This window comes from Amphiura filiformis, chromosome 13, assembly GCF_039555335.1.
Source record: "Amphiura filiformis chromosome 13, Afil_fr2py, whole genome shotgun sequence".
NCBI classification, from domain to species: Eukaryota; Metazoa; Echinodermata; class Ophiuroidea; order Amphilepidida; family Amphiuridae; genus Amphiura; species Amphiura filiformis.
This window is the reverse complement of record NC_092640.1, coordinates 12,114,974-12,126,898: the sequence shown is the minus strand read 5'-3', so window position 1 is coordinate 12,126,898 and position 11,925 is coordinate 12,114,974. Positions and strand designations below refer to the sequence as shown.

Below are 11,925 nucleotides of genomic sequence, written 5' to 3'. Positions count from 1 at the left end.
GGTCATGTAGTACGCATGCCAGACGGTACCAGACTCGATTTGCTGTGGTAACATCATCTGAATTTACAAAATAAAGGACTCGTCAACAAAAAGCAAGAGTCAAAATGGCAACAAATAGGAGCTCAAAAGGCTCAAAGAGCACATTTTCCAGATCAATAAAAAGCAGAGCAATAAGTATGGAAAGTGCTATTATTGCTGCAGCTACCCGGAAAGCAGAAATGGAAGCTAGAGAGGAAGCATTACAAAAAAGGTTAGCACTTGAGATGGAAGAATACAAGCTGCAGGAGATAATTCAAAGACATGAAGAGGGTATAAGACTCAAGATGAAAGAATTAGAACAGCAACGTCAGGTATTGGAGTTGCGTACAGAAATAAACGTTGAAAACGCCAAATTATTTGCGTTGGAGAAATATGAAACTGAGGACAAACGTAGTAGTTCTCTAGAAGAATCACTGGATGAGGGTAAGAAATCCAAGGACTTGGTACAAGAATGGTTGGATTGCAACCGCAGTGAAAACAATACAGCACCTAGCCCTCACGCTTTCGCGAAGAAAGAGGTAAAAGTTGAAATACACCAACCACCCCAGCCAGGTCAACAACTTGAAAATCCAGTACGGTCAGCACCACCCAACACTAGGCAAACTGACGGTTCAATAACAGACAATGGAAATCGTCATGATAATTTAACGACAAGACCATTGCAAGCAAGGCCCTTTACTGGCAATCGATAGTAAAAGCAAACAACATATAAATCCAGCACCAAGCAGGCCGGATCTGACAATAAGAGGTCAACAACAAGAAATTCCAGCACCACCGATTGCTACTTCAACACCATTGCAATTGAGGCCTATTTCTGGCAAGCAAGATTTGACAATAGACAGTCAAGTTGACAACAATGTGGTTACCAAGATGCTGCTAGAACAACATGTGAGATCTAGCCTTCCAAAACGAACATTGCAGCCGTTTACATAAACGACCCCTGCAGTTCACTTCCTTCATAAGGAACTTTGAGTACACTATTGAAAACAGAGGAACTAACAGTCAAGATTGTTTACTATTTCTGGAGCAGTTTACCAGAGGAGAAGCCAACAGTTTGGTAAAAAGTTGCTTGCAGATGAAAGATGATACCGGATATCAAGAGGCTAAGAAGCTGCTTCAGAAGAGATTTGGTAATGTACATCGCACCGCGGAAGCATATCTCTCCAAAGTGAGGGCGTGGCCTAATATCACCAATGAAGACTCATCAGGCTTACAAGAGATGTCCTTGTTTTTGATGGAATGTATAGATACCATGGAGTCTCTTGGCTATACTAGTGAGCTGCACAGCACTGCGAATATTAGACTGCTTGTTGGCAAACTTCCTTACAAGATGAAGGACAGATGGCGCCAAAGAGTAGACTATATTGAAGAAGATGTGGGTCGTCCGGTTAGGTTTGAGGATTTTTCCCTCTTTGTTGAGAAACAAGCAAGAATCCAGAACAATGCTGCATTTGGGAAAATAAGTGACAGAGAAGGTAATAATAATTATAAAGGTGCAAATAGCAGGCCTAAAGTGAAGAGGAACTTTGCTACAAGTACAGATGAAAGTTTTGCTGCAAATACTGCTGCAGACCAGAAGGCAGATAAAAAATCCTGCAACTACTGTGAGAAAGAGAACCATAATTTGGACAACTGCTTCAAATTAATGAAGTTACCAGCGGAGCAAAAGCTGAAGTATCTGAAAGAGCAAGGTATGTGCTTTGGCTGCCTTAAAAAGGCAAAGCACATCAGTAAAGCATGCACGAATAAATTATCATGCAACAAGTGTAATAAAATCTCCCTACAGTGCTTCACCTAGAAAGGCTAGACACAGCATCCAAGAAGCAAGACACAGCACCCAAGGATAAAGAAGAAAAGGTGACAAATGCTGGTGTATGTCATTGTCATCATACAGGCGCCGGAGATAATTCATCGCCGTGCATCATTCCTGTAAAAATCAGATCAAGTTCTACAGGAATCACTGTGGAAACTTATGCATACTTAGACTCGGGTAGCGATGCTACATTTTGTACTAAGAATTTAAGCCAGCAACTCAATCTTAAAGGAAGGTCTACTACGTTAGATATTCAGACCATGACTGGAAGCAGGAAGGTCGATAGTAGAATCCTACAGGGACTAGAAATTTATGACATGGACACGAAAAACAGTGTGATGCTGCCAAAGGTATACACCAAGGAGGAAATTCCTGCACGTATGGATCATGTTGTCACTCAGGAGCAGATTTCAAGCTGGCCATATTTAGAGAAAGTGTGTCTAACCAGATTGGAAGATGAAGCAAATGCACACATAGGTCTGCTCATCGGGAATAATGTGCCACAAGTCTTCAAACCCTGGGAAGTGATACATAGCAGCAATGATGGTCCATATGCCTGCAGAACTTTGCTTGGCTGGACGGTGTATGGGATGAACAATAAATCATCGTCACCGCTTACCATAACAAGAACAAGAGTGGAAGAAACGCCGACCACCAGCTGGTGAAGTTATTCAACCATGATTTCACAGAGCGCATCACTGAAGACCTACCAGAGAAGAGTTTGAATGACCAACAGTTTCTAGCTGATGTAAACAACACAACTAGACTCATTGAAGGTCACTACCAGATAGGATTACCCTCAAAGATCACAACAAGAAATTTCCCAACAATAGACAGCAAGCAGAAGTGAGAGCAGCGCATCTGAAGAAGAGGTTTTCCAAGAACCCTGAGTTTCATGCGGATTACAAGTCTGTAGTAAATGACATGATAAACAAGGAATACGCCCAGAAGGTGCCTGAAGAAGAAGAAATAGGTGAATCTGGCAGAACGTGGTACATTCCACATCATGGGGTGTACCACCCCAGAAAGAACAAATTGCGTGTTGTTTATGATTGTGCAGTCAACTATATGGGACATTCACTCAACAAGGAGTTGTTACAAGGCACCGATCTTACTAGTTCATTAGTAGGAGTGATGCTGCGATTTAGACAAGAATGCATTGCGGTGACAGCAGACATTGAAAGTATGTTTCACCAGGTTCAGGTACCGGAAAGTGATCGCAACTTACTGCGTTTCCTTTGGTGGCGGAAGGAGAAGTAGATAAACCCTTGCAGACTTATCGCATGAAGGTCCATTTATTTGGAGCCACCTGTCGCCATCTTGTGCGAACTATGCTCTCAGAAGAACAGCAGAAGAAGCTGGAGTCAAGTACGACAAAGTAGTTGCAAGTTCTATGCTACATAATTTCTATGTAGATGACATGCTCAGATCAGTTAAATCTGAAGAGAAAGCTGTTGATCTTGTGAGTGATCTAAAGAAGGCTTGTAAAGACGGCGGGTTCAACTTGACTAAATGGACAAGTAACAGCCGCACAGTGCTTCAGTCTATACCTGAGGAAGATAGATCCAAGGACATGGCACTCGTAGATTTGGACACTGAAAATCTACCCACAGAAAGAGTGCTAGGAATGTTGTGGTCCCCTGAAGCTGACAAATTTGGATATCAAATAACAGTGAAAGACCGCCCACCTACTCGAAGAGGAATACTATCAGTGGTCAGTTCTGTGTACGACCCGCTGGGATTCATCAGTCCTGCAATCTTACCAGCAAAGCAACTGATGCAAGAATTATGCAAGCTCAAGATTGGATGGGATGAAGAAATTCCTGGAGCACACCTCAGAATGTGGCAACAGTGGATAGCAGAGTTACCAAAGTTGGAACATCTAACAGTTGACAGATGTTATAAGCCACCACATTTTGGCAAGGTGAAGTCAACACAATTGCATCACTTCTCGGATGCCAGCTTGAAGGGCTATGGTACTGTGAGTTATTTGAGGTCTGAGAATGAAGATGGCGATATTCACTGTGCTTTAGTTATTGCCAAAGCAAGAGTTGCACCGGTGAAACAAGTAACAGTACCCAGGCTAGAACTCAATGCTTCAACAGTTGCAGTGAGAGTGAACACTATGATCCAGCATGAACTTGATATTCCAATCAACAAGACAGTCTTCTGGACTGACAGTATGACAGTTTTGAGATACATCAACAATGAGGCTGCACGCTTCAAGACATTTGTAGCCAATAGACTTGGAGTGATCCATGATGGCTCACATGCATCGCAGTGGAGGTATGTCCCGACTAAAGACAACCCTGCTGATGATAGTTCAAGAGGACTCTCAATTGACCAACTCCTCACAACTGATCGTTGGTTGAAAGGTCCTAAGTTTCTCTGGAGTGGAGAAGAAGAATGGCCAGCATGTCAAGATATTGGCCAGGGTGTTCAGGAAGATGATATGGAAGTGAAGAAGGTGAATGTGATGATGGTACAAGATGGCAAAGAGACAAAGAGTCAGAAGGAAGAGACTGTTGTGAACGTGAAGGATGATGATGAAGTGAAAGGTAAGAAGGTGAAGGATAGAGTTGAAGATGAAATGAATGGAGTGGAAATGCTGATGAAACACTTTTCATCATGGTACCGCCTGAAGAAAGCAATCGCTTGGATCCTGAAGGTGAAGAAACAACTCATTCAGAGGAGCAGAGAAAGAAAGAAAGCTCATTTGAGCACAAAGGACTCTAATGCCAGCCAACCATCAGACAAAGATCAGGAGCAGAAAACTCAAAAGGGTTGTATCCAGCCACTCACAGTGTCTGACATGCAAGACGCTGAAAAGGCAGCTATTGGAATTGCACAGAGAAAAGCATTTCCACAAGAGATAGCGATCTTGAAAAGCAAGACTAGTAGTCCTGGTAGCAGAAGAGGTAAAGACGGTGTGAAGTTGAAGAAGATAAGTTCAATATCCAAGTTGAACCCTTTTGTGAAAGATGGCTTACTAAGAGTCGGTGGTCGTCTTGCCAGAGCTGCTATGCCAGAAGATGAGAAATTCCCTGTGATTTTGCCAAAGGAGAGCTGTATAACTGATCTGGTAATGCGTGAGATCCATGAAGTTACAGGACATGGAGGACGTAATCATATGCTGTCACGCTTACAAAGGAGGTTCTGGATAGTGAGCGCAAATTCAACTGCCAGAAGGATAATTGGAAGTTGTGTTACTTGCAGAAAACAGAGAGCAAAGGTCGCGAACAACAAATGGCAGATCTTCCAAGATCCAGAGTGAACCCAGAAGAAGCACCATTTACTAGAGTTGGTGTTGATTATTTCGGACCAGTAGAAGTAAAGAGAGGACGAAGTGTAGTCAAGAGATACGGCATGGTCTTCACCTGCCTAGCTGTTAGAGCTATCCACATTGAAAAGGCTGACACACTTGAAACAGATTCTTGTATCTGTGCAATACGCCGCTTTATTGCAAGGAGAGGCCAAGTCAAGGAAGTATGGTCAGACAACGGCACAAATTTAGTAGGTGCTAAAAGGGAGCTACAAGAACAAATACGCAAGTGGAATCAAGCACAGATTCACAGTGAGCTTCTACAAGATCATGTAGATTGGAGATTTAATCCACCATGGGGTCTCACTTTGGAGGTGTTTGGGAGAGGATGATCAGGACCATCAGAAAGGTGATGATGTCTGTGTCCAAGGAGCAGATGTTGACTGATGAAGCTCTGCAAACACTCTTTTGTGAAGCTGAAGCAGTAGTAAACAGCAGACCCATTACTAAAGTCTCAAGTGATGCGGGAGATCTTGAAGCACTTACCCCAAGCACCTGCTTTTGCTTAAAGGCAAACCGACACTACCACCAACTTTGACAGAAAAAACAGATCAGTATGCCAAAAGAGATGGCGACAAGTACAATACATGTCTGATTTGTTTTGGAAGCGTTGGACATCAGAATACCTTGTACAGCAGCAAGAGCGCCAGAAGTGGCTCTTTCCAAAGAGCAATCTTAAGGTCGGTGACATCGTACTAGTAGTAGATGGATCCAAACCTAGGAATATGTGGCCAATGGGAAAGGTGACAGCAACCAGACCAGACAAGAATGGATTTGTTAGACAGGTGGAAATTAAGACAAGATCTACAACATTAGTCAGACCAGTGGCTAAATTGTGCCTGTTACTTGAAGCAGAGTACCCAGAAACAAAGACGCTGCAAACAGCGAATGAAAGCAAATAAGTGTCACAGCATGTTTGAGATGAAGTTGAGATGATGAACTGAAAGAAAGTCTATGTGACAATTTTATTGTTACAATCTCAACTGTGACAAAACTCATGCACAAATGAAGTGAACACTATATGACAATTACCAATTATGTGAGTGGAGCCAAATGTTAAATTGTGAAGTTTCTGCTCTAGCAGTGTGATTTTTAGATAAGGCGAGCTGAGGCGCCTGGTAACCTCCTGGACGGGATGTCCTTTGGGAAGCAAATGTCCCATAAACACTTGCAGTACTTCACACTTGGCAAAAGGCCGACTCACAGGAAGGAGAAATGAAATTCTCAAATTCTGAAGTTATCATCCAGCAGTTTGGATTCCAGTTAACCAGCAGTCATCGAGGTTCAACAGGCATCAATCACTCGTGTGCAGAAGCCCCAACAGAAATCCAGAGATTTCAACTGTAGCTCAACAGATAGCATGTGTGATCGACATCGAGGGTAGCAGTGACCAGCATGGCTAGATTGTGTCAGGAACTGAAATTTTCAGCGTTGGTAGTTACAACTGGATTCGAACCAAGATTTTCAACACAAGGACATAGCTGATTTATATTTGCAGAAGTGACTGCATGAAACTAAAGCGTGTAAAAAAGGATCAGCTATTATTATTTTAAGTGAAATGAAAAAGGCCCATTTTTGTTGGCAAAATGTGCAAAGTTGGAAATTAAATGCAATAATTTATCATCATGGTTGTGCACAGGTGATAATTCAAAGTTACCATGGTTGTGCACAGGTAATTTTGTTAGCATTGTATGCTTCATTGTGAAAAGGTGTCACTATGGTTGTGCACAGGTGATACACTAAGCATTTTACATACACATGTATACGCTCCAAAATAGTTTCAAAATATATTATCATGGTTGTGCCCAGATAATGTGCTGTTCAGGATGTGACCAACATGGAAGCGCTGCAATCTATTAGTACCTGCATCACCACGAAGGAACATCAAGTGCCACATTTACCACGTGACCTGCCTTAGGGTTTGAAATTTTACAATTTGGAGTGAGCGACCACTTTCACATGGAATCCAAAATTAATGTTTTGCAGTTTTGGGCCATTATTGGATAAATTCCAACACAATTTGCACATGCCAACTTTCCAAGTGGATAAATGACCATAGTTACTAGTATTTGAGACCATAAGGCTGCTATGGCTGTACCCAGGCAGTTCTATGTGTAAATTTGTTTAATTTCAAGTATAATTTGCAGTATTTATCAGGAGCTAAATTGATAAACAACATTAGTGTGTGCTATATTTCTTCACAAGTTCACATTTAAAGGAATTTTAGTTCAAGCTGTAAAAGTCAAGTTTGTTTCATTCAAACAGTCATATTGTGCTTTTATTAGCCTTTTCAGTCATCAAAGTTGTTTTGAAATTCAAAAATTGAGATGTTGCTCAGTATTTCAGAAACACACTTGTAGTCTCACACAAAAAAGAAAGGTCAGTGAGATTTATCACTTAGTTTTGTTTTTATTTCACAGACAGTTCTGAGATAATTACATGTACGTTAAGTTACACGTTCAGTCATGATCAATATACTTTATGTGAAGCCAAATAAGCCAATTGGTACAAAGCTTGTGGATAATTTTCCAAACTTTTGATTCAGTATTATTGTTCAGGCTAATTTTGTAGTAATTTCAAGTTGATTCATGGACACTTCCAGGTGAAATGTCAGATTTGCTTTAGTTTTTTAGAGTTTTCAAAAGTAGAGTCGTTATCTAAAAATTGAGTTCATTATTGAGTTTCATGTGATAGATAGTAAATGCCCGAGTAAATGGCACTTTAGGTTTATTGTTAGGTAATTGTATGCAGGCAGCATAAATTAAGGCGCCGGAATGTTAGTGCCATTTCCTCAAGTGTTTCATAATTATTGGATTGATTAGATTAATTGATATTTTTAGGAATCCGATGGCATTGAGTCAGCCTTCCCACTGCAATTTGTGATGTACGCCCTCAGTGGTGGTGAGCATACATGTTTTGGAGTGACATGGAGTGATATTTTTGTGTGCAATGGGGTTGCGGATTCCCTCGGAAGCCTAAAGTTTTTTGTACATCATCATATCGTTAAATCAAGTTTAAAGTCATCGCTTGAGTTACTTTTATATAAAGGAGCAAGAACATAGATCCAAGCTTCATCTGAGAATGTTTATTGGTGTCTGTGGTGAGTGTATTACTCATAATTAAGGCTCAAATCAGGAAGGTAATTCATCGATATCAGTGACGAGTGGTGATCGTAACAAGCTTCGGTAGCCAGGAATTCGACAGCCATGGTATGGGACATCGTAGTTTTATCCCCAACATGATGTAACAAAACAATGTAATCCATTTAGAGATTGAAATGAGACTAGAATGAGGTCAGTGAATTAAGAGTGTCAGCAAGTGGGATAGATACAGTGAGGGAATGGGAGCTATCCCATAATGCACTCTGAGTTGGTGCAATTGAGAGAAGGCAGAATACATAATGATTCCTCTATACATACACTGCAATCTGTAGGATGGTATTAGGATGTTGTTTCAATTCACTCTCAAATTTAAATAACAAGACGTTAAGAAAATGAAAAAAAAAAAAAAAACCTCTGGGGTTGTTAAGATCAAGGAGTAGAGAAGTAATAACTACATATCACATGATTTATCTTGAATATTGTCGTGAAACCAAATAATAAATGACTTTCTGATTCTAATGATTCTAAATCTGAAATCATGTAAGCTGCAGATGGGAATCGCATATTTCACCCTATCTTTGGGTTTTTTATTTTACATTGTGATAAGTTCATGTGACTCCTAATTATCATTTAAAACATTTCTGTTTTGACTTCGATTCAGTGTACTCTAAACACTAACATCACTGGCTGAAGATTCTATCAGTTGGAGGAAGCTTGTAGTCAGTGAATGATAATGACAACAATGCCAAACATGGATTTCAGGATGTTATAATAGCAGGGCTTGAATTTCAGGGAGGCCACAAAGGCCATTGCCTGCCCTTTTTCAGGATTTCAGGATGTTATAATAGCAGGGCTTGAATTTCAGGGAGGCCACAAAGGCCATTGCCTGCCCTTTTTCAGGATTTCAGGATGTTATAATAGCAGGGCTTGAATTTCAGGGAGGCCACAAAGGCCATTGCCTGCCCTTTTTCAGGATTTCAGGATGTTATAATAGCAGGGCTTGAATTTCAGGGGAGGCCACAAAGGCCATTGCCTGCCCTTTTTCAGGATTTCAGGATGTTATAATAGCAGGGCTTGAATTTCAGGGAGGCCACAAAGGCCATTGCCTGCCCTTTTCAGGATTTCAGGATGTTATAATAGCAGGGCTTGAATTTCAGGGAGGCCACAAAGGCCATTGCCTGCCCTTTTTTCAGTTTTGGCCATGTTGCCCCCAGAACTTCAAGGTATTCTTCATCACTTGTTGGCCTTTGTGCCCTTCTTTGTCTTTGCAAGTGTCCTTAAAAATGGGTGCCACAAAAAATTAAAATTTGAGGCTTGTATAATAGTAAAATATATTTTTCATGGTATACTTTTCACACACACAAAATAGCAGGGCCATAGCAAGCATGACTGTAGGACCAGCCATGGCCAAGTAAATTCTAATGTATTTCTATTTAACATCAATTTGGACACAGAGCCTCATTTTGGCCATCTCAATTCTTGATAGTATCCCAAATATCCACAATGCATCATGGGATAGTATTTATTTCTTATCCTCACCACATGCATGTGTTAAATCTAATTGGAGATCTTGCTACTCATTGATCCACAATGCATTTGGGGGAATTGCTTATTTCTCTACTAGGCACATGTGTATTTTATATTTGATTGGGGACATCCCTATTCATGGACCCTCTGAGTTTCACACTTTTCAATTTATTTTTCAATTGGGTTATTCTATTTGAAATCCATACTCCCTTTATGGAAGATTTAGCTAAAGCCTTCCACAGAGGTAGTAGATAAGTAGATAATAGGCAGTTGGGTAACTTCCATTTGAAATACTCATTCCAGTTGTAGAAGATATAGGTAAAGCCATATACAGGGGGCATATGGGTTTCAAACTGAGTAAGCCTAGCCAATTCCTCTTGAACAACATACTCCCTCTGTGGAAGACTTTTCTTAAACCTCCCACAGGGGAGTGACAAATTTCAAATGGAATGGCGCATTTCACAGGTTGAATCAAGACCTACTTAACCAATCGACTTGAACAACTGAGTTCAAGACGTACAGGTGAGTACAAAACTATTACAGAGTTCAAGATGCAGAGGTGATTCAGAAACTAATGGAGAAATTTGTTATTCACAACCTTATTATTTTCTTAGAACATCTGACTTAACCTGTAAAACATAAGAGCTGTTGCATCATCACCTACTTCAATTATTTGACCGACTTTGAGATACAAAAGTGAACCTATTGAACTTGTGATTCACATCCTCATTCAGTGCCAGGCTAATGAATATTAGAGTCAGCATTCACCCTGGGCATACATCTACAGACTGTGTAACAGACTAGTTCAGGACTACTCATAATCAAATTCCAGGATGCAATAAATAACAGTGCTTCTGTTTTAGGTTTTAATTTTAGACTTCTGCACAGTCATCATTGAAGTCTTTAATGCTCTCTGTGCTAGCCATAGACTCCAACATAAAAAACTCCAGGTTTTAAGATATTTTCACAAAATATCAAGAGCTATCTTAAGAACCACTGAACCAATACAAGGCTTTAAATACATTTTTCATGCTAATTCCAAATTATGGTCAAAAAATTAACATTTCTGAAGTTTTTGAATTTTTAAAACAAAATTTGAAACTTGTCATCTGCAGTCGACACCCACATGGAGAGAGTTAAATAAGAAAGCCATTTATAATCCTTAACTTTGGTTTTTGGTCCTTAAATTTTCTATCACTTCTAATTTTGTCTTAAGTTTGGAGTAAAGGAGTAGGAAATACTTACAACCTATCATTAATGTGTAGTGAGTTTGATCCTTGCAGTCACTGTATTTGAATAACTGAGCTATAGTCAGGGACAGGCAATTTGCTTGCGAAAAAAAAAACAAAAATTATGCGGAACTTTATTTCAGTGCAAATCATGTATCCCTGCCCATAGGGAAAAAATAGCCAATTGTGCGGAGATTGCTTGCGAAAAAAAGTTCAGCGCAAATCGCCTGTCCCTGGCTATTGTTTGAAATTATTACACAACTAACTAACTAACTAACTACACTTACTCTGTTTACTCATATGAACACTTAGGGGAGCTGATCCTGGTTGTGATGGTTATTTTTAGATTTAGGCTGTTTACGGTTATTATGTGCCTATATAGTACTGCATACGGGAATTTTCCCGGGGAATTTTGCTCAATGGGTTATCCTATATGGTATGTTTTGTGCCATATAGTTTGATCAGCTTGTAATTGGAGGGCCTTATAACATCGCGGATTAATATCACTATATTTTATTTGGAGAATTGCCTTGTGACATCTCGCCAGAAGTATTACAAATTATTATTTGAAATCCTATACTTTGTTTACTTTCTTTAACACAAAAAAAAATAGACAAGGCAGGGCAATTATATCCTTTTTAATGTGGGTCTACTTTTCGGCGTAGCGGTAAAAGCCTAATAATTCCCACCGATCACGACCTGATCAAAATATAGTGGTCAGCGGTGTTCTGTATAGAGTGTGCTGAGGCTTGTGAGATTGCCATAGTGCACTAAAAATCACACCTCAAGTTCTTTTTTTTATTAAAGCCATATTATAACATTTTCCAACAAAATAGATTAGCCTTTCTTTGCCATAAAATGTTAGCTTTTACTGTCAGATATATCCCTTTTATT

The 11,925-nt window shown here is 40.0% G+C and overlaps 1 protein-coding gene across 1 annotated transcript; it reads left to right on the top strand.

Annotated features, from left to right (window-relative positions):
* Positions 1-1,114: 1,114 nt before the first annotated feature.
* Positions 1,115-5,506, top strand: LOC140167419 (uncharacterized). Its single transcript, XM_072190725.1, has 5 exons — positions 1,115-1,730; positions 1,826-2,513; positions 2,629-3,035; positions 3,268-5,015; positions 5,069-5,506. The coding sequence occupies exons 1-5, from the start codon at positions 1,115-1,117 to the stop codon at positions 5,504-5,506; spliced, it is 3,897 nt and encodes a 1,298-aa protein (XP_072046826.1).
* The last annotated feature ends 6,419 nt before the right edge of the window (positions 5,507-11,925 follow it).

Coding starts and splice junctions, on each gene's coding strand:
- LOC140167419 (XM_072190725.1), top strand. CDS start 1,115: ATGAAAGATGATACCGGATATCAAGAGGCTAAGAAGCTGCTTCAGAAG. Junction 1,731..1,825: donor GAAGTATCTGAAAGAGCAAG/GTATGTGCTTTG, acceptor ATCTCCCTACAG/TGCTTCACCTAGAAAGGCTA. Junction 2,514..2,628: donor GAAACGCCGACCACCAGCTG/GTGAAGTTATTC, acceptor GACTCATTGAAG/GTCACTACCAGATAGGATTA.